The sequence below is a fragment of the Rhinolophus ferrumequinum genome, chromosome 6 (genome assembly GCF_004115265.2).
Source record: "Rhinolophus ferrumequinum isolate MPI-CBG mRhiFer1 chromosome 6, mRhiFer1_v1.p, whole genome shotgun sequence".
NCBI classification, from domain to species: domain Eukaryota; kingdom Metazoa; phylum Chordata; class Mammalia; order Chiroptera; family Rhinolophidae; genus Rhinolophus; species Rhinolophus ferrumequinum.
Window position 1 is genome coordinate 7,127,068 of NC_046289.1, and position 26,640 is coordinate 7,153,707.

The window sequence follows — 26,640 nt, forward strand, 5'->3', positions numbered from 1 at the left end:
AGAAAAAGAATATTTTAAAAAAAATCAGTGGTACAATCAGGGATACTCGGGCACTAACTTGTTAATGAATTGATTTTTTTTTCTAAGTAGGTTCCATTTATTTTGTGTATGCTTTCTTTTTTGTAACCATTACCTTTTAGATACGAGATTTTAAAAATACTAATAAAATAATATGATGTCTGGATTTTGCATCTAAATAATCCAAGAACAAGGGGAAATGGGAAAGGCTGAAAGAATTAAAGGTATAGAGATTGGCCAAGTTCATTATCCTGAAGCTGCATGAGGTACATGGGTACATGAAATGATTCTCTTTCCTTGTGCCTATAAAACTTTCCACACTAAGTTTAAAAATTCTATATTCCTAATGCTTCTCTAAACAAGACAGGAAACATGAGTGTTTTCTACCAAGGTAAGAGCAAATGAAATTGCAAACATTGTGCTGGTACACGTTTAGTTAGAGCTCGCAGGGTTAAAAAATTAAGTCATTAACACTAAGGAAACAGAATGATAGGTGTCTAGAATTACGCTTCCATATATTATACTAAGGTAAAAAGAAATGTGAATTCTGACATGGTCTGACAACTCCAAACAATTATCAATAGACAAAATGTGGAATTGCACCAAAACCAATATATTCTCAGGCAGCTACAAATGTAATCATGTAGTATTGGGGCTTTTAATAAAGGATTACCAGAGGCTCTGATTAGCTTCCTCCCCACCGCTCCCTGCCTCCAAAAGGTTTTAGGACAGTATTTAGAAGATGCAGGGAGGCAGATGGCTGAGGAAGGGATGGACTGAGCTAATCCCCTTTTGGCGGTGTTTCTTTAAAAACAAAACAAAAAAAAAACCCTTAAGTTTTACACAGAAACAGAAATAAAGTTCTTTTCTCATTGTAAAAAAAGAGAAATTCCCAGGCCTAACACCTGGAGAGTCTCTGATTTAGTTATCTGGAGGAGGCCATAAAATCTATATTAAGGAAAAACATTAAAAATAATAATAATAATAATAATAATAATCATCATCATCATCCTGAAAAATTCTGACGTATAACCGAGGTTCAACATCACTGCCTTAAGAGATATTTAGACTGACACAGATGGGTTTTTAGAATACGTTTTAAAATATACTATAACCCACTTTTTATTAGCATTTAGCATGAGTGACAAAATTCACCAAATTATTCAGTTTGTTAATAGTGACTATTTCCAAAAAATCTAAAACAAAAACGTCAGTATAACCTAGGGAATAGAACACTTAGACAATAAGTTTTCACCACTGCAGATCAAACGCTCCAGGAGAAACAGATTTTTCCCATTCTAAAGAAACTTTGTTATAATGATTTAAATTCCTAAATAAGAAATGATCTGCCAAAATCACTACAAAATTGGTGTTTTTGGACTGTCATCTCTGCGGCAATGGTGAATGTCTCACTAAAAGGAAAACAACAGGAGAGTGATTCCAGGGAGCAATAAAATTGTGTAATAAGGCTATTTCTATTTTAAGACACACACCAAAATCAATTTATACTTATAATGCTTTTCCTAAAACTATATGAGACTTTGACAAGATAAACTATCCACTATAAAAAGTTAAAGTATTGCTAGAAAATTTCCTGAAGGGTTAGCAAACATAATCATTCAAGGTCCCAAAACTAATCTGACTTCGCAACTTTGGTCAGTCATTCAATAAGAATTCCCTCAGAACTACTCGTATTCAGTGACCCTATAATACCAAGTACAGGGTAGAAACTCCCAAACTCCATTTGGATCACAGAAGCACAAAACTGTGTCCAGAAGGGTTATGCTATCAAAGAATCAGTGCACAAAGCCATAATTGTAAGGGAGTAATAAATTGAGATGTCATGTAAGTCCATGCTAAACTGTGTTACAAACTAGACCTGCTACTAGAAGCCTGAATGAGAGGCACAGCTTGATGGGAGAGGAAGTTACTGAGAAAAGTGGGAAGGGTGAAGAGAAGCTATGGCACTGCAGTGCTACCTAAAACTTTTCTACACACTTTCCTCCTTGCTGCTTCTGTTTGTGCTCGCAAAGGTTTTCTCTGACTGGATTTTAAAATAGTTAAGCTGATATTCCCATGGTAACTAATATAGAGATAGATACCTCTTCTGTTTTGGTTTTCTTGGGACTCTCTTCTTTATGAGGTGAGGATCTCCTCTTGATTCCTACTACAGGATTAGGTATTTTTGTTGCTGTATTTCCTGAAGGTCTAGATGTTGGGTTTACCAGACGTGTTGAGGAAACAACTCTGGAGACCGTAGGCTTTGGTGGTGATGAAATGGCTGGTTGTGTGGCAGTTTGAGGAATGCTTTCACTCGATGTACCTAAGTAATGAGTATACATTAATACATTTATTATACATTAATAAAAATTAAATTATACCAACATCAAGTTATAAGTAAAGCTTTGTCTCTGAATTTGATTTCACTGATAATTTTACACGCAAATAATAAAATGGCATTAAAGAACTGAATTCAAATCACTTAATTAACAAAGAAAGCCATCTTTCAAAAGGATGGCTAAAACTCCACATAATGTAAGCACTCTCAAACCTGTCAAACCAATCTCCTTACCCCCTGAGCTTTCACTGGAATTTACTTGTGGCACAGAAACTTCAGTAGCCTGTATGTTGGTCACAGATGCTGCTGTTACAGCTGGAGCAGGACTGTTTCTGCTATTAGAAAAAAAAAAAAAAGTTAAAACAGTGGGCAAAATAGAAGTTTCTGCACACGAAATCTAAGGAGTCATGAAACCCTAAAATCCCATTTAGGGGCCCAGATAGATGACACAGGCTGTCAAAGCCCAACCTTGCCTTCCGGGTTCTGGATCCACTCACTCCCTCCTGTCATCTCGGGAAATACAATTCATTCCTCCTTTACTCTCCTATCTCTTCAGCTTTTCTGTTTCAAGTAAATTCTGTACATAAGCATTTAAAAATCCTATTTTTACTACCTCCTGAAAGAAAAACAACAGCAAAAAGTCCTCTGGGGCCACTCTCTCTTCCTCCGCTAAAGCGCCCACGGTGTGCCTGCTGAGTGATGATGTCATGACAAGGTGGCCAACACGAGAGGACTTACAGGTTCTCGGTGTCTATGTGACATTTACATAAAAAACCAGACAACCAGACAGTATGCAGATTATTCAAGTTTTGGAGCTAACTGGTACAGCAGGTCCTCAAATAATGTTTTCATTCAACGTCATTTCATTATAATGTTGATGAGAAAGAAAAAAAATCAATTCCTGGCTCGGGACAGTGTGGAGTTGTGCAGGTTCTCCCCATGTCTGTGTGGGTTTTCTCCGGATACTCTGGATTCTTCCCACATCCCAAAGCTGTGCACATGAGGTGAACTGGCATGTCTACACTGCCCCAGTCCTAGAGAGAGAGAGAAAGAGAGAGAGAGAGAGAGAGAGAGAGAGACCCTGCGATGGCGATGGAAGGGCGTTCTGCCCAGGGTGGGTCCCACGTTGCACCTTGAGCTGCTGGGAATCTCTAGCCACCCATGACTCTGCACAGGAATAAGTAAGTGTGTTACGTAGAAAAGAATTCTCTTGTCTGTAGTCATCTTTCTTAAATGTCTGTATAGCTCATATTTATTTCAATGTTTAATATTAGAAGCGTCTAGAGTCTTTATTTAGAAGTTTCGTGATGTTTTTGTGACAAGAAATGCGCCGTAGGAACTTAAATCACGTTTGTATCAATTAGCCTATGGTAAAATTGGCTTTGTTGTATGTCGTTTTGCTTAAAGTCACAGTTTCCAAGAACCTATCAATGATGTTAAGTGAGGACTTACAGTACATGGAAGTAAATGAAGTCAACAGAGCAGGTGACACCACAACCCCACGGAAAATACAAAGATGGAAGGAAGGCATGAAGAGAGCGCCCCCAGGGGCACAAACCTCTAATGATTAAACAGAAAAGGAGGGTTGACCAGAGAACTAGATGCAGGAAAACACCTGAAAGAGCTGGCAAAGTGGTACCTAATAAATACTCTTATTTCTTAAGCAAATACTCAATCATAAACTGAAAATCCAGAAATGTTATTTACACAAGTTATTTAGTACTACTTCTAACATTAAACTTTTGAAACTAGTATTAAAACTTCTGAAATCACTTAGTATGTACACCTATTTTACATGTATGTGCATAAACTCAAAGTACACAAATGCTTTTATACAAATCCTAAAATTCTTAAAATTTCTACTTTTATGCTCAAAAAAAAAAACCATTAAAAGTAAAAATCCAGAAGTTAATGTTCTGTAAGTGGGGAATTGTTTTAAAACTACAAAATTTGGAGGCCATGTTCAGGCGTGAGGTCTTCCAATTATGCAAGATCAGCCTAAAAACACATCACACATTCAAAGCCCAAAAGAAAACTGATCCCATCCACAACGCCTCGGCATTTTCTATTTCATACTCAACCGGAGAATCATTCCAGCCGAGCCTCTGACATTGGTAATAGTTTAACTATCCAACTTTCAAAACTTCTTTTGAAAATTGAAATATAACATGCATTCCTAAGTGCTCAAATGGTAAGTATCAACTGCATTAGCAAGTGCTCTCAGTACAACCACCACAACTGAAAACACGAGCAGTACCCCAAGTCTACCGTTAACAGCTCCCTTTGAAAATCGTCGTTTATCCATTAAAAAAAAATTCTCTCAGGATACAGTACAAAGATTTATAGAAATTAAATATAAATAATGCCTTGTGTTCTAATTTTTGTATTTCTTTCACAATAAAAACATTTAGCTGCCTTAAATATTTTTAAAGACATTTAATTCTTCAAAAGCTTCCACTAACATAAACCTACTCACACAGATGTACACCTTCTTTAGAAGGCCCCTAATATTGCCCAGATTTGTCCTCCTGCCACAGGTATACGCAGCTCTAGGACAGAAAGGTGATTTGTCCCTCTGTGTGTTCTCCTAAGCACACTGTGCAGTGCACTGTTGGCAGCAGTTGCCTCAGTCTACATGAACCTGAAGGGCTCACGGCATTGACATTCACATCTGAATCAAGACATGTAATGGAATACAAGCATGACACAGTAGGAAAAAATAAAAATTACTTGCTTCAACGCTAAGAGTTAAACAGCAATTTTAAAAATATTACAAGATGGAATAAAAACCATATTCTACATAAATGACTTGAACGACGAGAATCTATCTAAGCTGCTTAGAAGTAGCCCCTACACTCCATTCCCTCTGTTTCCTTACCCCTGAGAGCTGCCAGAACTGTTCAATGGACTGGTCTTCATAGCACTAGTAGGTGAAGGCACAGACATGCTGTTATCACTGTCCATAGAGAAGTCGAGGCTGCTGTCATTCAGAGGTGTCAATCTGACACCTTCTGTTGAATGCTGCAATTAATAAAATATTTAATCAAATATATTTTTATTTTACCCAGACCTTTGAAACATGAACATCTTTTCCTTCACTGATAAATTACTTCTACTACAAAGCACAAATCATAAGTTTTTGAAAATCAGAAGTGTCGTAACGATGGCAAAGATCTAAGAAGACACATACTTCCTGACTCCTAGGAGGCCTTCAATTTACCTACAGTTCTTCCACGAAACAAAAAAGGAGAAAGGAATGGCGCATTAGACGTACACACCGAATGTAAGACATTGCAAATCAAAAAGTACATGAAAACACATGGACCTTAAATCAGAGGGTTTAAATACACACACACATATTAGAAAAAAATTCTTATTAATAATAAGCATGATATTAACAATGAGTATCTCTGGCTAGTGAGATTAGAAGTAATTTTTTGTTTGTTTATAGATTTTTAAATTATTCTACAACGAACATAAAAATTGGGTAATTTCAAAAAAATGATCAGTAAATACAATTTAGTGCCACACCTACTCTCTCCAAAAGAAAGGGATTTCTAGTGCTGACTGAAACTTAGGATTTTAACATGATACATTTAACAGTGTAAATTATCCAATGAAAAACAGCAAAAATAATTTTCTGGAAACTAAACCTAACATCCACATGTAAATCCTAATCCTGGTCCTGCTTCTTAAAACTCAAAGCCTTCAAAGACAGTTACTTAATGTAGGAAAACCAAAATAAAGCTAAAAAAACACTACTTTGAGAGATTCAATGGGATGAAAGTTGATTTCTAAAGTGGTTTAAAGTCTCCATTTCTGTAATCAATGTTGTTGTAATAACAAATTTATTTCTTCAGCTTCCTTTTTTCCAGAGTATTTTTAGCCTGTGTTCACTTACCTAGAGAAACATTTTAATGGAAATAATTTGCATTGCTGACAAAAACCCATACCCCATGTGTGTGCGTGTATATTTTATCCTAATCGTTAATTTAGAACCACAAAGACACTACTGTGGACATAAATCAGTATTGATCACATGAGGAAGATGAGATTTGGCAGAAGGGAGAGGAGGTGAGAGTAAAGCCACTTACTCATGGAGTCAGTTGTGAAACAAATTTTCTAATATCCTAAATGAGCATCTTGCCAATTCAAAAATGGTATCAATCTCTTTCTCCCCCAGACAAGGATTTGTTCAGTAAATTACACTCAATTATAAATAGTTATACCTGCCTGACCAGATAATCAAACACCTGTGAGATTGCAGGCCTGTTAGGGATGATCTGTGAACGTGGAGGCATTAACTAGCGTTCTGAACACAAAGCAGCATTAAGCCGCTTTGCTTTGCCTCTGTGTCTGTATCTGTGTCTGTGTCTGTGTCTTTATTGGCACAAGAGACTTTAATGCCAATAAATCATAAATATTCTATCAAAACTTCCTAGTAAAGGATAAATATAGACCATACTACAGAGAGAAATACACACACATACTTTGCACTGAGACCTAGGTCCAATCCACACCTCATACTACATGAACTCAGGCAAGTTTTTTAACCACTGTTTCTTCTAAAACAGACTAAACTTATGGGTTGCCGTATCATTCAATACAGAAAAACACTTGTACGTTGTACTTTGCAAATAGCAGTTAATAAAAAAGGAAGCTATTGTAAGAGTCCAAAGAAAAGGTTCATGAATATACATTTCTAGACACCTGTTATTCATAAAAACAAGGAAAGTGCTATTTTACTAGTGGAAACTTGGCAATAATCTAAATGATGTCAGCTAGAAGACAGACTTAATCACAGGGTAGCCATACAAAGAAATACTAAGCAGCTATTAGTACTTGCAATGTGATTTGGATAGGTGGCCACAATATACTAATAAGCGCCACAAAAACGTATCATCAAAGACCTTCTAAAAATACACGTTATATTTGGTTACGTATGTGCACTGAATAGTCTGTGTGGAAATAAATGAAAATGTTAAGAGTAGCTATTACTGGGTAATGAGATTATGGTTAAACTTTATTTGATAAATACCATTTTTGGACTAAACAATAAATTTCTGATCATTCCTTTTATGTTCTAGAAGATTATATCTAGATACTACTTTAAGAAATAGAATAAAAATAAAATTTACTTAAGCATACATTAGTTGTTCCAAATATCAATACTGCCATGTAAACAGGAGTTTTAAAAAGTAATCTGAATTAAGTGTTCTGGAAAATCTAATTACCACAGTTATAAATAGCTGTTTTAATAAAATAGAAATAGGTAAGTGTTAAAAAAATCTGATTATTTAAATTTACTTCTGAAAACATAAAATGTTTATATATTTTTGTATGTAGTGAATACGCATTTAAGTATGGTTGCTTAAACCCATTAATAATATAACACCAAGGGACAATTAGAAGACAAATGTTTGACTTCACATTTTAGTTTAAAAATAAAATTACTTGATGGTAAATTTTATGTTATGTATATTTTATGACAAAGAAAGAAAAAGAAAAAACACTGTTCAAGGTAACTACATTTTTATCACTTTCTTGATTATCCAGTTAACTCATGAAATCATTAGGTTGATTTGAGAAGGGAATAACAAGCCATATAAAAGCTTTGTGTGTTATTTTTTTAAAATAAAAGATGCTTTAAAAACTTTTCATTTTAGACCAAAAAGAAATAAGTACCTCTACCCCGAGTGCTGAATAATGAAGATGGTGGTAATAACACAAATATAAGCATTTACTATGTGCAAGGCACTAAACAACCTTTTACAGGTATTAACTCATTTTATCCTCACAAAATACCTAACGAGGAAGGTAAAAATATTATCCTGATTTTAGAAACGAGGCGAACCAAGAACACGGGATTTGTTATAAAACCTGCCCCAGCCTCACGGCTAGGAAGCGGTGGAACCTGGAACTGAATTAAATACTCCAAAGCCCCTGCCCTTGACTTACATGCTTTTGTTTTGCAATGTATTTTATGTCTTAAGAAACCGGACGTTATAAAGTCCAAGTCCCCTAAGTATTAAACTTTATTCCTCTCTTCCCAGCCCCAGTTAACCAACCACTATCCTGAATGTGGTGGTTACTGTTCTCTAGAATATACTTTTATCTCATATTCTTTTAAGTCATATAGTTTACATTTTTTAAAGTTGTAAATTTTAATGTAGCAAATGGTACATATTCATCTCTACCTTTTTAACTCAACATAATATGCAGCTCTAATTTATTTTCACTGCTGTAGTTAAGTAGTCCATTAGGGGAATAACTCATCTATTTTTGAAACCACTTAAAGTAAAAATGTAATTGTTATCACTAAAATCCTAATATGTCCTCTATAAGTCCAAATGAGGAAAAGGCTGTAAGTTATTCAACAGGAAGCATTAACAACAGAACAACAATATAAAATATTAACTCTAGTTACCTGTTAGTGATCTTTTTAAGTTTTTAAATAAAATACATGTATAATTCTTACCAAAATGAACCCATTCATTTAAAAAAGTCATATAATTAACTTGATCGACACAATATTTAACTTAATTTGTTTACTTTTTAAAGGAAATTAGATACTGATGTTGGGATATTAGATAAGAATAAAAGATTTTGAAGAGAGTATATAAGTATATATAGAATAAGGATGCGAAGCATCACCACGAATCTTTCTGAAGTCTGAATCAACTGTGCGCAATACAGCTGATTAGGAGCAAGGTTTCACTTAATGAACTGCTCCGTGTAACAACAGATTTTTTAAATGCTGAGATCTGTTTCAAATATAACTAATTCACTGCGCCTAAATTTTTGAAGTACTGATAGCCTGGATACATAAAATACTGTTAGTAATGCTTTTGTAAGTACTTTCTAAATTTACCTTTTTCTTTTTCTGAAGCACATGATTAGGTAGTAGTTCATGGAGTTGCTTTCTTTTTACATGCATTGCAGCAATTTTCATGTCCACCTCAAACATCTTGCTGTTTATTGCTTGCCTATAAACTACACAATTAGGAAATTGTTACAAGAAACAGAAACATATTAATAAAGGCAGTTAAACTCACGCAGGAGCTATTCTAAGTAGGGATCCTTTTTCATCAACACTTCATATCTGTAAAATTATTAGCTCAGAACCTATCTCTAATCTGACAATTCACGGCCTCAGCAAACCCTAAGTCCCTTTTACCACAAGGCCTACATACTGAATCAAAGCAAAGTGTATTAATTCTTTCAGTGTAATAACTCTTAAAGTAGTACCTCTTTAAGAAATGGCGGAACTGGAGAAAAAGGGGTTCTTAAACCTGTACCCTTTTATGCTACCAGTATAATTTTAAATTCTTGCGTAAGTATGTAACAAATGCAGCAAAAGTCAAATTTATTAACTATACCTAAAGATACGTTTTCAAAATTCTGCAAGATAAAATTGTAAGACAATAATATATTTTGCATTATAGAAATAACTCAAATAACAGAGGTCACAGGAACAAAAATAATTAAATCCAAATAATCTAGTTTCAGAGGATCCCCAAATGAAAAAAATTCATTCAAATAACAAACATTTATTGAGTGGCTACACTGTAGCATACTGTTCTAGACACCGGGATACATCAGGGAATAAGAGACCAGAAGAACTTCACAAAGTCTACAATCCACTAGGGAGAATATAATACATAGGGAAAAAAAATTAAGTAAAACACAGTTATCCTTTGAACAATAAACGCTGGGATAGGGGTGGTGACCTCCCAAAAGTCAAAAATAGTTAACCACAGTCAGCCCCTCGCATAAGTGGATTCCTAACCATGGAGCTGACCCTTGAACATGGGTTTTGAACTGTGTGGGTCAACTGAAAAATTTCGCATGTTAAGTGGATCCTTGCAGTTCAAACCCAGTTGCTCAAGGGCCACCTGTATGTCATAGCAGATGATGCTAAGTGCTATGGAGATAAACTAAGTAGGGAAGAAGCTCAACCTGGAAATTGAGATTACATTTGAGTGGAGACTTAAATGAAAGTGAAGAAGTGACCTGAAGGGAGCTGATAGTACCTGGTGGAATAGCATTCCAGGAAGAGCAAATATCAAGGACAAGATGTCCTGAGAGCATACTGGAATGTTTGAGGACACAACAACAAGGCCCGAAAGGAGGAAAAGTGGAGATCAGTAATCCTTTACCTGCAACTCTCAAATCCCAAAAACTCCTACCACGCAGTTTTTCCAAAGACTGGCACCATACCCCATCTGGCAACAAACCCTGATCCTAAACTATCCATAGCTATTTGGTCTCTGCCTTTGCCTGCAGAAATGTTAGTCTTTGATTACCAAATGTTGCTCCAGGCCCCAATGAAATGTCAGTTACTAACTTTATAACCTACTGGCCCCAAGACACATGGATAAGGAACTCTGAACTTATAACAGAAAATGAGGTCAGAGACATAATGAGGTCAGATCAGGTCAAGGCCTGCAAACCACAATAAAGACTTTTTATTCTGAGTTACACCGACGGGAACATGATTTAGTTTAGTATCATTTTGGACGCTGACTGCCATATCTTAAGGGGGGCAAGGGCAAAACAGGGATCCTACAGTAACAGCAGTTATCCAACTAAGCAGTGATAAAGGATTTGAACTAGGTTGACAGCAGCAGACATATTAGTAGCAGAAATCTCACTGTATTCTGAAAGCAGAGGCAACAGAATTTTTTAATGGATTTATACCAAGTACACCAGGTCCCTGAATAACACAGTTTCATTATAACGTTGATGAGAAAAAACACGATTCTTGGCGATTCTTGGCCAGGACCACTGTCTGTGTGGAGTTCACATTCTTCCTGTCTGCATGGGTTTCCTCCAGGTATTCTGATTTCCTCCCACACCCCAAAGATGTATAGTTAGATGAACTGGCGTGTCTAATTGGCCCCATCTGAGTTGAATGTGCGTGTGCGTGTGTGTGTGTGCACCTTGCATTAAAAGGGTGTCCTGTCCAGGTGGGTCCCACTTTGTGCCCTGAGCTGCCAAGAGAGGCTCCGGCCACCCGCCACCCTGAGCTGGAGTAAGTGGAAATAATTCTGTTTTTATTAAACTTTCTTAAATGTATGTATAGCTCACATTTATTTCAATGTTTAATATTAGAAGTATTTGAGATCTTTATTTAGAAGTTTGGTGATGTTTTTCAGACCAGAAATATGCCATAGGAACTTCATTAGTGTTTATACAGGTAGCAATTATGGTAAAATTGGTTTTGTTATACATCGTTTGGCTTGAAGTCGCATTTCCAAGAATCTATCGAAGATGTTAAATGAGGACTGAATATGAGAAAAACAAGAGTCAAGGAGGACTCCAAGATTTCTTGCCTCAACAATTACAAGAATACAGTTGCCAAAACCTGAGATCAAAAAGATTTAGAGTAGCTGGAAGAGACTGAAGGTAAGACTGTGAGGTTTGAAAATGTTAAAGTTGTTTTATTCGAGAATCCCACAAAGTATTCCATTAAAATGTTTCAAGATACAGGATAACTAAATATTTCCTGCTCCAAATACCTGGAAGTTCCTTAAAAATTTTGATGGTTCATTAATACAACCTTTGATAAATGGCTCAACTTAGATGCAATGTACAAAATAAATTTTCTAATTCAAATACCTCCACATGATTTGCTAGTTCATAAATAGTTTAAGTTGACATCAGAATTTCTACTTGGAAAAACTTGTGGTATCTAGCAGATAGAGTTATCACCCTCCAAATCACATGCTAAAAAACCTGTATGAGTGCTTTTGTTGTCACAATAATTAAGGATTATTACTTGCTAGAGACACTAAATATCCTTCAATGTGGAGAGCTCCTGACAATGAAGGGTTGTACCATGTCCTACTTACATTTGAAAAGATAAAAAAAGCCTACTTATCAATTATTTGAACGAAGAACTCAATTTTACATAAAAACAAAGTATTTTTCATCTGAATTTTCCAGAAATGTAACTACCATATGTATCAAGCGATTACCTTTAGATTTGAAACTTTAACTTTTATTATGTCACCGATGGCACTGCTGCTGCTGGTCTCTGAGCCACAGCAGGCAACACCTCCATCAGCAGGAATTCACAGATGTCACACAGCTGACTGACTGACTACATACAGGTGCAATCACCTGACCAAAGTGTACCTTCTAGTCATTGCATCTGAGCATTTACACACGGAAATACACGTGTTCCAGTTCTCCTTTACGTTTAGTGTGATACTGACTTCTTAACAAATTGTACCAATTTCTGCCTCTCCTTCTCCATGGAGATAAAAAAATTTCATGTTAAATCTGAATGTCCTCAGGGGAATACTCCTTACTGGGGACAAGTGAAAATGACATACTCTAAAATTTTTTTAAATGGGGGGGAAAGGAAAGATGCTGGAAAGAAAAATTAGTCGGTCAAGAAGACGCACACTCCTCACTGTCTCTGGGCATGTTCACCATTCCCTTGGAAAGCTGTGCGTATGTAAAGCCTTAGCTTCTGCCAACCACACCCATCATCTGGTCTTTATTGAAATCAAACTACCTTCTATCTCAGGGTACAGGTCAATCTGAAACGCAGCTCTCGTCATCCTATCCCCCACCCATGAATTAATATTTGAGTCTATATTTGACGTAGAGGATAAATTTCCTCAAGTTACCAAAAGTTTCACTAAAATTTAACATAAATTTCTAAGGTTCCAGATTATTAAGGCAGTTAGACACAGACTCAATCTTTCAGACAATCAAATATTCAGGTGATTCGCAATTTCATAAGTAATTGTGGACAAATCAAATTTAAAATGGTTCTACTTCACTTTAGCTCTGCCACAATAGAAAAAAACCATTTATATAATAGACAATACTGAAACTAGTACCTAATCCAAAAACATTAAAATTATTTTGATGGCCATTGTTCAATATTCCCATGTAATTTTAACAGTTATTACAAATATCACTATGGTATACATAGACAAATCCAAATATACAATTACATGTTTTGATTATCCAAATAGAGATATACCTGTATCTGTGAAAGACTGAATATCATAGGTGAGATCAACACTGAGATTTTCAGAGTTTTCTGTTTTTTTAAACACTAACCCAATCACCCACATCGTGCGAAATTCTTCCCTGCAAAGTAAGAAGAGTATTACTATAGTTTATCAGGATTTCGTGAAAATACAGTTATCAAGGTGATTAGCAACCTGAGGTATGTGGGAAAACTGGGAATATAAATGTATAAGTAAATTAAGTTCTAAACCTAAACTCCATCAAAACTCAAAGTCCTCCCCTGACATCTATCCTCTGTCTTTCTATTAATATATAAACAGAGTTCTAGGGCAAATATACTCATATTATCTATGTATTGACAGCCACCTTTCCTAATGATGACCCTAAAGTACCAGAGGTGCTGCAAACAAAGAAAAATAAAGGAAAAGGAATTAATGCATTTAAAAAAATCTGAAACAGGAACAGATATTCCAGATATAAAAGTTTAACTAGGACTTACTATATGTTCCTTAAACTTTTAAAACTCAATTGAAAGCCCATCTGAACAAAAATCCAACTATAGCGCAGTAACAGGAACAAGGGTAATTCAGTTACCTTTGAACATTTAATGACCTATCAACTGAAAGGCTCATACAATCTTTTGATAATTAAGATTGTAGCAACAAAAATTTGTAAAAGCTCAAATCACTCTTTTACATAATTGCAAAAGAAAACAATCTGTATAAACAATCAGAAAGCAACTATTCTATTACAGCACAATCTTAAATGACCCATTTGCTCATATTTTTCAATCTTTCCTTAATACTATTTTATTTTTTTAGAAAGCTCATTACTAAAACTCCCATCACCCTCCAAATACAACAAAGTACATGTTGGCAAAATAGAATTTCATACAGTAATACAGCAATAATCAAACCACAAAATGATCTAAAAAAGACCTTTAAAAGTAATGAAGTGAGCCTGCTTTAGCGTATCTTCACAATTTTCCAGAATACATCACAAATTAGACTTTTACAGTCAAATCCAAATGTGGTCTCTTTTTTAAAAATTAAGAAAGCAAAGATGATATTTAGTATGATAGCTATTCTGACCACCACTATACAAAACAGGACAAGAAAGGAATGGTAAGAAATGCTCAAGGGCAGATCTACAGAATTTGAACTCGAATTAGTTAATGGGACCTAATCATAACAAACTGTTATCATCACAGAAAACAACTTATTTCAGTGGTGATTTTTCTCAAGAAAGTCTTTCTGTTCAATGTTTCTAATCAGGAAAACCTAAACTACAAATCTCAAATTGGTTTTGAGCCGTATGTAATCAGTAAAATAGTGACTCTAGCTATTAAAAATTGCCTGTAAGTGCTTCTATGAGGAAAAGCTGCAAATGGGAAGAGGAAACTAGATTAAATTAGAAAACTGCTTACTTGTCAGGATTTTCTTTGGGTGCTGGAAATGACTGGGGATTCACATGAGCCAGTGTAATAAATTCGTTCTTCTCCAAACTTCCAACCAGGATTCGGATTTTTGATTCCACCAAGCCCACCCTGAACAAATGTCACTTAGTATTAATAAAAATTCTGGTTAATTTAAAAGATAGAATGCACAAAATCAAATGTTTATGTAAAGCAGTAATATGAAGATCCCACTTAAACACAGGGGCAGTTCAACTGTCTGGACCCCCACAGATAAAACCAAAACCTTACGCTCTACCCAAAAATGCTGAAGAGAAAACTCGGGGAGAAGAAAATCAAACCACATTTCAAACTAGGAAGATTACAGAAGATGTCCCCAGAACTATTTAATGAAAAAAAATACAGTAAGCTAAAACAAAGAACCTTAAAATATAGTTAGGAAATGATACATGGATTTCTATAAGGTAAACAAACAAAAGTTGTATATGAATCCCCAAAATTCCTATACTTCTATTGTAAGTAGTAAAACTGCATTTATGAATAAAACCAAGCTGGATGTTTTAAGGACTTTCTCCCATCTCCTAATGTGTTCTGTGGCTATATGATTCATTTTGAAGTTTATTTTTTCTGTAAAGTCTAATCTTGTACTCACCATTCTAGGCGTTGTTTTTCTGTTGGTGCACTTGCTAGAAGTACAATATAATGCCTTTGAAGATAAAGACAACATGCTATTTATTTCACTTAAGTGCTTTGTGCTGGATATTAATATAATAAGCTTCGTGACAGTTATACATCAGCATCAATTTAGCAAGGGGGAATTGCAATCTCAATATGCACACAAATCATAAAAGCTAAATTCCAAAAGTTTCTAACTACTGGCAAGTTTAATTCTTCTGACAAATACTTATTTTATGAATAATTACTCCAAAAGCACCTTAACTCAAGAATGCTGAATACCCATTAACTGATAATTTGGTTCAATGACTCCAGTGGAGTGCTTTATCTGTAAAGTTCAAGAGCTACTCACTAAAATATAACTTATTAAAGCAAAACTATTTTAAATGGAAATGAAGCACCATTTTCACCACAAAAACAGGATCACGAAATATACTTATTACACCAGTAACTTCAAAAATAGTACCGAAGACATCATGTTGTTTAACTCAAATTAAAAGGTAGCAAAAGTTAAACTCAATTAATACTTAAGTTAGGCCTCACGACTCTTTTCAAATAAGAGTATAAATTTCTGTAACAAAGCAGCAGACATCACTAATTGAGAACAAAGAAATCTGATTTGTATGCAATTCCATCAAAATTTGAATCCAATTCCATCAAAATTAGAGAAAAGACAAGTTTTGAGAAAATACCATCATGACCAAATATCTACTTTAAGTATAATTCAATTTCATAAGGTGAAAAAAGTTCAGTCCCATATACTCTTCTACAGAATCCATTTTAGAGGTGCTGGAAGCCAAACTTCTCACCAGAAACTTTACCTTAAAAAGCAAACTGTGTCTAGTATGGATACTAGTTTGGAAAAATCAGAGCATGACAAAAAAATTTAAATTCTTTCAAAAGGCTAAAACCTTTATGATGTTCTTTCTTTCACATTTTACAAATGAGATTTCTGGCTAAGAGCAAATGTCTGACCTAGCCCCAGAAGAAAACTACCAACCTTAGTTCAAATTAACTGCCCCTCAACTTCCCTCCAGCCTCCCCACGCCCACCCCCCACACATACACAGACATCAGACATTTAAGCAAGGGGTTCTGAAGACTTGGCACGTTTAAGCATTTTTTAACCATACTCCCTTAAAACAGACCATTTGATTATTTATGCTCACAAGTATTTGAAAATAGTTCTAATTCTTAATAGCTATATAATCTAGATCTAAGACTTGTGTAGAACATCTATACAATGGGATAATATTGGTCTTATGGCAGAGGAATTGTGTTCAAGTGAGTTAACTTCAAGTATTTATAAACTTATGGTAACAGAGGTAATATATATAAATATGAAAACATAGTCAGATATGTGAATATGCAGTCCAAATCCACACAGACTAGTACTTCCTTTACCTGTTTAATTTGTTCAGCATGATTTGGAGCAAACCAAATACAGTTGGCCCTTGAACAACACAGGTTTGAACTGCATAGGTCCTTATACGTGGATTTTTAAAAGTATCGCATTTTCTCTTCCTTACTTTAAGGATAGAGTATACAATACTTAAATAACATACAAAACATGTGTTTATTGACTATTTATCAGTAAGGATTCCAGTCAACAATAGGCTATTAGTTAAGTTTTGGGGGAGTCTAAAGTGATACAAAGATTGGAGTTCCTAATCACCGCATTTTTCAAGGGTCAACTATATATAGAACACAGATGGTTCAAATAAATAAGTCACATGAAAGCACTAAAAGTTCATGCATTTATGTATAGAGAAACCTGCTCTCAGAGCCCTAAGTACTCTTAAATCAAACAAAATCTTAACCAGCTCAGTAACCAATTTCCAACTGCCTGAGAGACTGTAAATGGGCAAGATTTAAAAATACAAAAAAAAAAAAAAAGGGAAAAGGAGATGAAGAGCTTTCTGACAAAGCACAACTTGTAACAGGAGACAACCAAGTATAAAAAGCAAGCATGCATACAAAAACTCAAAGACAGCAAACTGTCTGGGTTCACGCAGCGTAGGGACCAAACTCCCAGTGTCTTTGAGTCACTTTTACTGCACTATTAAAATGTATATAATTAATAACCACCTAAGTCTTCCACAAAAGCTCAAATAATGTACAGTGGTATCTATTTATGAAGGAAAAATGTACAATACATCTGAACATAATTTTGTTGGCAATTCAAAGTTTAGTTTTGAAGCTTAGAGTTCAACTTTGGCTCTTAATGAAATGGGGGGAGTATCTACATTGTTTATACACAAATGCATTTGTTTAAATATAGCTAAAAGTGATCAACTGCTAACAAGTATTTATGCTGGTTAAATGTCCTTTACTCAGCCACATTTAAGCAAATTTAAAGTGGAAATACAAAATACAATGCTTAATACAAATAACCTGCCATTAAGGAATCTGTTTATAAAACAAACTCATCCAAGAAATTGAAAACAGAATCCCAACTCAGTTTTTTAAAAACCAGAACTGGTATTCAGTTTCTCGAATCCCTATCAGAACACAAAACCAAGTAGTATTTCTAAATTTAGACTCTATTTTGTTGCTATTCCAAAAAACGTGATCCCCTGTATCACACTGCCACTATCATACTTAAGATGCTCAAATGCCTTCACAAGACACTTTGAAGTCATAATGCAATAGTGACTAACTTTCCCTCAAATTTAAAGATTATCAGTTTCCAATAAACTATAAAAATGTTCCCCAAATGAATTAAAACCTATTTAAAAACTCCTAAGAACACTTAGCTATTACTTAATACCTATTTACCACTCCCAAAAAAATCTTTCTGTAAAGAGGTTTCCTGACCATTTCATCACATTAAGATTTTATCTGGGTAGATTATAGCTCACTGAAAAATCTAATTCTCTCAGACAAAAATCTTTGAAGTTCCATCTTTACTTCAGGTTCAATAGTTACAGTGCAGTTTTTAAAGTTTCCAAAACATTTTAATGCGAAATTATTGGATACATGTATACTCCTTGAAATTAATGACATCTTAGACAACATTTTGGTTTTCCTAATACCTTTCCATGTTTCCTAGTGAATGGGAACACCTGAAATAAGTATTCATATTTCCTCTATCAATGATTTATTTTACTGTTACTTAAGTGTCAATTTGAGTATCTTCAAGAAAATACATGAAAAATATTTTCTTAGAACTATTTAAAACTTCACAAAGCAATGTTACCCCTTTTCACAAGGAACACTGATCTCTTCTAGAAGATGACTTGTCTGCTTTTTAAGACAAAGGTCTTCCATGGTTCCCTCCCTTCCAGGAATGGCAGGCACGTACATTACATACGATTTAAAATCCTATACATAACAAATACTTGCAGGATATTCTTCAAATAAGATTTAACCAATTTGGAATCAGGGAAAACTAGAATTTTCAATTTAGTTATACAGCCAATCTTTAGGGTAATTTATATGTTAAAAGAAAAATTCAAATCTGTGAATACCTCTGAAGTCTAATAACAATAATGACTCAAAACGTAGAGGGAAATTAGGGGGAAATACAATTTGATATAAATAAAATTAGCCCATTGTTGTCATGTTTTCAAATCTTTTATCCCAGGACTCAGTTGAAATTTTAATTTTCCTGATATTTCTTCTATTTGTTGCTACATCCTCATAAAATTATATTTAAAGTCATTTGTGATAACCTAAAATAATTTGATTGTTTCAAGAGTAAAGATAGTAATCTATAATCTTTTAATGTCAACTGAAGAACTTATAGATACTATTTGGCATAGACTGAAAGACAGCTTAAAAGTTTTAAAAGAAAAAGATTAAGCAAGCTTTAAAAGAAAATCTTCAAAGTTCTAGTAATACAAATGTATTCAAATGGATAATACTATCAAGGTTTGTTGAATTTCAACAATAATCTTTCTTAAAAGTGTCTTGTGAAGAAAGACACACGAGTACTTTCACGAATTTCATTCTATCTATCTTACTTCTGTTAAAGAAGTGAGATAGGAAAAAGAATGAATCAAGCTTCACCTTTGATTCTCAGAGATTAAGAGATGCTGATCCTTTTCTACAGAACCAATTTATTATTCTCTGTACAATTATATAGCTTTTAAAATATCAGAATATGTTTATTAAATGTTCAAAAGTACTTCCTCAACACTGGTTTAAATAAAAGACAAATTATCTGCCAAATGGAAAAGCACAACTAATGGGGAATAGGTAATAAACATGAGCAGTCACTGTTACGCTATTTAAAGTTTTACTGAAGGTAGTGCTCCCAGAACACAACAATTAAGCTGGCTCCATTATTGCTTTTTCATGCAAAAGATACAGAAACAAAACACAGAGACATCATGAAGGTCATCATTCTTGTTTTTAATTGGGGAAATAGCATAAAGCAATCTTGCTTAGATTATTACAAAACACAATCCACAAGATCAAATGGTCAGGAATGTTTTGAGCATTAAAGAAAAAAAATTTTTTAAGTGGGACTTTGGAAAGTTTTCAGCTCAGGGCAAATAAAAGTGCAAGTCCATTTTTTTAAAAGTAAGATTTATTGTAACTTACAATTTTCATCAAAACCAACACAAGCAGGCTTTTAACCTGTACTAAGGTATTAAACCATCAAAACCATTAGTGAAAAGTATTACACCCACTTAGATTCCAAAAAAAATTGTAGAAATATCTGAAGGGGCTTCATTAACATTAGAGGGAAATTTTAGGCCAATCATGTGCCGTAACTATTGAAAACATTTGACTGTATATGACATGAGCTTTGCCTGTTATAGAGAATCTTAATGATAAGTTTCCAGAACTAGCTGAAAATACTTAGTTTCTTAACTACAAATTTTACAGTTCACTCCTTTGCCAAGGTGTACAGAGTCTGAGATCTGGTGATGACTACCATATGCCTAGAAAATTAATGTTGCTACAAATGGAGTTCAGTTTCAGAAGACAGCAAAACTGTAGGGTTATATTTTCGCTTGACAAGTAAAAATAGGGGTTTAACTAAAAACAGTACACCCTTTGTGACAGAAGGAAACTTCTATAGAAGATGTTTAAAGAAAAATTCAAAACTGCATTAGTCTAGCAAGAAGAGATTTCACATATGCAACCATTACTTAAGAGAGCAACATGTCCGACATGCCTTAAAATACATACTTGTACTTTTGAAAGAAGTTTGGAGCTTCAAAAAGTTTGGACCACTCTCCCTTACTCAGCAAAATTTCATCTGTGATAGCAAGACCTAAATTAAAAACATATTAAAATGTTTGCATGGTTTGGTCTAACAATCTAGAGTTTTAAAGATCTTAAACATACCACATGCGTTTACTATGATCCTACAATAAATTTAATAAATAGCAATTTCAGTCTATGACGTTACAGCATAAAGATTCTTACACATATACATACTTTTCAAAAAAACTGGAGGAGTTTTTGAGAGCCAGGTTTCTGGTAAATCACCATTACTCTAAAATGCCATGCCCATAGACTGACTCTCTCCAACAATTAAACAATGTAGTTACCCAAGAAAAGTTTCCCATAAGCTTTGTTTCTTGTCCTTCTAAAAAAAAAGCTTCCTGCTCTTTCTAAAAGAATAGCAATGTGTTCTCATGAAGAGCCTGTTTAGACCACAGAAAAGACCTTTCCACTTCTGAATTTGAAGCTGGTAGTCAGACAGCTGCTTCTACTTCCTAGACTGGTGTCAGTCAAGTCAAAGCACCCTGTTCCAGTAACCTCCCTCAGACCGTTTGCCAATAGCTAGCTGGACCTTCAAATTAACAGTGCTATTGGAATTCATGAAAGTTTAGAGGATCTTCCAAATCAGTGGGCAGTTTGACCACAATCCTGATCAAAGCTCTTTCCAAGAATATAGCCTGCTAAAAAAAACATCTCTCACGTCACCCAACGGAAACAAACTACAACACATTTAAATTTTGACATGGCAATTGTATGGCACTAAACCAGTCCTTAAAAGCTGTGCTAAGGATACAGCTTTAAATATTGGTTAATCTTCCAATATATAATCAAAAATGAACTGCCTAAAAGGAATTAAGCTAAGTTTTTCAAGTTAATTCTCAAATATATATTGTAACCAATAAACAAAAACATCAAAATTCACCTCAGTGCTTTCTTGAATTTAGATTGCATACCCAACTACTGAGTCTACAATGGTATGTAAATCCTTTGTGTATAAAGGAGAGCATAAGGATAACCACTTACCTTGTTTAAACTCCTCAACCATGACCATCCGTGTTGAAACGGACACATTGTACGTGGAGTTCTGTTGTGGGTATGCTGGTGTAATTATAGGCATAAGATGGTACCTATCACTGGGGTTTACCTACATACAACAACAGCCAATCAGTTTCTTCAAGTACATATGCAACAGATACTTGGACTTTTTAACCCTTGTTAAACTGAACCAATGATTAAATTTCATTTCATTCACAGCTGGAGTTGAGAAAGAAAAACCATGTAAGGAGACAGTTTTTATAGGAATTCTTTATAGAATCAGGATTTGGTCTAAACTTAGAGTTTGTTTCAATCATTTGGGCATGACTATTTTGGCAACCTTACTAGAAACAGTGTGCCTGTTGAGCAAAAAGGTTCTACTTGGGCATCTATGGATGTTTAGTTTTTCCTTTTTCAACAACAGAAATGGGGATGCATACACAATCACACTTTTGAGAAATGTTATACTATAATATTCTGTGTAAAACGAATTTTAAACAAGATGGAAACTTGTTTTTTAACATACCCTCAACTTATAAAGTATATAAGGTTATTAACACATGGCGGAACTATATTATCTATGTTGGTATTATTTTAAGAGGTAATGATCTAATAACTGTTCACCTTAATCCATATACTAAGAATAAGTGGTATATTTCCATGGAGAAAACTGTACACTCACGTCCCTCCAAAATTAAATGCTTTGAGGTTTGGGAAACTTGAAAATACATAACTTGATATAATTAACAAAACTTCAAACTGACAATGTTTATGATACTGTATTAAGATAGCAAAACAATATAGAAATATAAAATATTTATAACCCTATAAAGCCTTACACAGACCTAAATTTTTTACCAATTAATAAAGTGCATGTTGTCAACATTTGAGTAAGCAGTAATAAAGGCCGTAACTTCCCAAAAGGCAGAATGGAAGCTCTTCGTTGGCCCAACCACGTTTTGTAATCTGAAATACCCAAACCAATTTTTATAATTACATCATACTAATTAGTATCTGCCCCAGGTAAACATTAAGCAACGGTTTTCCTATAACAACCCAATTTTAACAGAATATTTAGATCAAATAAAAAAATACAGGAATTTTTAGGATCCTTTTATTTTTTTTTAAGCACAAATGCCCACACAACTTGGACTTACAAGGTAGTTCTATATAAATTAAAATGTTAGTGAACTTGGTATTATAAACTATGTACAATTAAATGTAATTTACAGGGTACATAATTATGCTTCTCACATCAGAGGACAATTATAGTTGAGGTTATCTAAACGTGTAATACGAACATGTCCACTCATACGTTAAAAGGATGGGAAGTCTCCCTGAAGTTTATGCAGATGACTTTTACTTGTAATTGCACAGTGTGAATTTGTAGGGGAAAAAATAATACACTAACCCTTGGGTCCCATACAGGCAAATTAAGATTGCATTCTTCAGGCTGTTTCAATAGCACTGGATTTGGCCATTCCCTGTTTAAAAAGATTGTAGCACTTGATAAGACTATTGGATATTACCATCTGAACGTATTTTGTTAAACATACAGCATTTGTGAATGTGATCCTTCTTCATTCATTTTGCCCTCTTGGTATATATCATCTTTTATTCCCATCGACGTTAAGACTACTTGAAATACCTTTCTTCTATGAAATTAACTTAAACTGTTTGGTAGCTTTCTCAGACTGAAGTCAAACATCTCTGCCTCTCAAAGAACTGATAAAGCACTATTTCAATTAAAAAGTACTACCCCAAGGTATCTGATGTGTTCACCTGAACCCTAAACGTGAGAAATCCCTCTTGAAAGACAAAAATCCTGTCTTTATACTAGCTCCATCCAAAGAAAACTGAGAATGAAAAAACTAACTCATTACAGGCAAAGAAGTATGAATAATTATTAAAAAACTGACTAGGAAAATTTTTCTCCATCTCTTGACTTAAGGGTTATGAGTATGTGTTATAAAACTTTGTGACGTGAACACACAGTTTCAAGATGCACCCTATGAGTTAGCTATTTCAGTCCTTTATGGAAGAGATTAAAAACTGGAAAACATTTACCATCCTTAATATCAAGGTTAACGTCTTAAAAATATCATTTGCTATGTATGTGTAGCACTAAGAGAAATTCTAACATTCTTTAGTCACTCTCATCAAACCTGTTTATATGATTAAATGCTAGCAAATCCGTAAATAACAGAATGTGTATTAAAAGGTGTGGCACATTCTACATTATAAACTCTATCCAAAAACTCTGGTTTTATAAAATAGACAGAAAAGACTCATTTTTCAGAGGAGGAGTTGGCAGAGGGGTTGGCAGAAATTGTGTAGGGAAGACAAATCTCTAAAATCAATTTGATTAAAACCAAGAACCCTAAGCTTTTGGGCCAAAGCAACTAATTTAAAATGGCAATAACCTCTTATCTTACTTTTCTTAAAAAAAATAATGGTTGACAAATGTGAACATGATAAATAAAATGAGGGAGCTTTAAAAAAAAAATCTCTCTACGGTTAATGACTAATCTCAAAGGGATGATCAATTGCCTTTATTCAAGCACTCTCAGTTATTCCTAAAAGCTTGCTATATACATCTTAATATTTTACCAAAGATAAGTGGGCGGCTGAAAGCAAAAAACAATCGCAAGAATCTAACAGCCTACAGATTTAGAAGAATTCAAAGGGTAAAAGTTTGTATATATAAATTTATCCAAAGTGACATCAGAACCTATTAATTCATTGGATTTTAGCAGACATTACAGCTAAAATTCAGAGTTTATTTAGAGGGTATATTTACACACGGAAGTACAAATAGCAACTGTCTTACTATCTATCCTGGGGAGGCTAGGGGAAAAGGAATGGAATTAAGTTTGCCATTTTATATACAATATGATCTCCCCCAAAGACTACCTAAATGGTTACATCATGAATTAAAATTTGAATCTGAAACCAGCTGCAGAATGTCATAGAAATAAGACTAAACTTCAGTGTCTACAATCAATTTTATTTTAATATAATCTAAACACATACCATTTAGAAAATACCAAGAAAAATTTATGTACAAGAGTTGATGCTATTGCATTTGGATAAAGCTGGCAAGTTCTGGCTACTAGCATAGCCCAGGAAACACCACCGAGGAAACCTAATATATTGGAATAGATGTTGTGGCCTGTTGATAAGGGAAAAGCAAAAACAAAAGTTAGTGTTGAACAACAGTTTAAATATTTTTAATAAGCTAGCCAACAAATTCTGAACTCACGTTTGGCCCACAGTTTGATAGCTCTCAGAGTTAACCTGAAGTTGTCAATGTTTGGTACTAGGTGTAAAATTTCATCGGTTACCCTGCAACCTGATTAACAGGAGTAAAAAAACAGAACATTAAATCATCAAAAATTTAATGCTAATGCTTCTTTTAAATTAACTGAGGTTGATGTCAAATAAAATAAAAACTTATTTGATAGAATCAGTAATGTTAATTCAATAAAGAGGCAAATTAAAAACCTAAAACTTTCATCTCCTATTACAAGCACTATCTTAACCCAAAGAATCTGAACTGGAATCTGCCTAATCTCAAACTTTCAACCCATAATTAAAATTTCTCCCAGTCCGGATATACTGAGAGTTTGATCCACTTAAATTTCCAAAAACTGTTCTTCAAGACCATGGTACCAAGCAATGCTAATACAAAAGTGTCCAACAGCAATCCTTTTAAACACAACAGTTGATAACATTACAAAGGATTTACAAAGTAAATTAGGATCAAAATTAATTAGGATTATGTAGTGAAACATAAATCATTAGCAACAGAGTACCAATGTCACAATCTTTAAATTTAAATGTCCCAGTAAATAGAAAAACAAAAAGTGCAAGATACCAACGAGTAAAATAAATTACCTACAGTCTAACTATTAAGTAAAGCACATTTTATTTGACTGACTATGGATAAACAATATGGCTATAAGAAGCTTCATTACAAAACTTGAGTTTAAAACTATTTCATAGTTGACAAAAACTGCCACTACACAAAAGGAAGTACATTTTAACATACCGTTAAGACTTCTTATGCATCTTATATCTAAATTTTTAAGCAGACTGTCATCTCGTAAGTCCAAGTCTTCTGGAATAGTCTGCAGTGCTAATCTTGCAAATAAAATATCAATCTAAAACAAAAACAAAACTTAACATTCCATATCTGTTGGGCTATTTTTAAGGCATTTCTTCAAAAAACAAAACATTTCATACTCCTGAAAACCAGCATCTTCTCATCAATTATGAACATGAAAATGCCTGTAGCAACCCACACACTATTAATTGATACCATGGGTATTCTAATCAGATAATGTTAAAACATGGTAATCGGAAATAGAACTTATATAAATACCTATTTGTCATTTTTACAACACTAAGTTTGATTTACTAAGTTTATTAAATGCATACTGTGTTTACTAAGTTTGCTCAATTCATAAACTGGATTACTTAAAATTAACTGTTCAATTCTCCATCTATATAAACTGTGAATTGATTATATACTAAAAGATACCCAAATATAAGAGCCTTATATTAGCCCAAATACACCTGTCAGTTAAAAAAGGGGTTCCTTATATTTAAGAACTTATATATCTATGATATTATGGCATGTTTCTCCAACTTCGTTTTGACTAAGAAAACAAAAACAAACACTGGCTAACTCTGAAGGCTTATGGGGAGGGTGCCAAAAAAATGTATGCAAGTGGACACTTTGGTCAACGGTGCTCAAGCAGTAGTTCGCCGTAACCGAAAGTGTCCTGACGCTGAGCACCTCTTGTAATTGCAGAAGTCAAATGTGACTTGTATTCATTTTTTGTTATCGGTATATATTGAGTATTACAATTTTAATACAATTTTCTGTTCTTAAAATATGCATACTTTTTTTTTTTGGCATCTTCTGTAAAATACAAGTGACAACTGTTTTTTCTTTTTTCAAGGAAAGGTAGGAGTGCAAAGAC

The 26,640-nt window shown here is 34.1% G+C and overlaps 1 protein-coding gene across 4 annotated transcripts in view; it reads right to left on the bottom strand.

The window, feature by feature from the left end:
* Positions 1 to 26,640, bottom strand: part of PAPOLA (poly(A) polymerase alpha) — a 60,695-nt gene that overhangs the window by 8,251 nt on the left and 25,804 nt on the right. For 2 of the 4 annotated variants that reach the window (XM_033106996.1, XM_033106994.1), the window contains exons 7-19: positions 25,704 to 25,815; positions 24,915 to 25,004; positions 24,686 to 24,824; positions 23,064 to 23,136; positions 21,641 to 21,761; positions 20,579 to 20,663; positions 15,415 to 15,468; positions 14,775 to 14,894; positions 13,359 to 13,468; positions 9,228 to 9,349; positions 5,235 to 5,377; positions 2,591 to 2,688; positions 2,121 to 2,341 (exon numbers count right to left, since the gene is read on the bottom strand). In XM_033106996.1, coding sequence (XP_032962887.1) covers positions 2,121 to 2,341; positions 2,591 to 2,688; positions 5,235 to 5,377; positions 9,228 to 9,349; positions 13,359 to 13,468; positions 14,775 to 14,894; positions 15,415 to 15,468; positions 20,579 to 20,663; positions 21,641 to 21,761; positions 23,064 to 23,136; positions 24,686 to 24,824; positions 24,915 to 25,004; positions 25,704 to 25,815 — 1,488 coding nt within the window. Of the gene's footprint in view, positions 1 to 2,120; positions 2,342 to 2,590; positions 2,692 to 5,234; positions 5,378 to 9,227; positions 9,350 to 13,358; positions 13,469 to 14,774; positions 14,895 to 15,414; positions 15,469 to 20,578; positions 20,664 to 21,640; positions 21,762 to 23,063; positions 23,137 to 24,685; positions 24,825 to 24,914; positions 25,005 to 25,703; positions 25,816 to 26,640 lie in introns of all 4 variants that reach the window. The other 2 variants (XM_033106993.1, XM_033106995.1) reach the window with 1 other exon arrangement.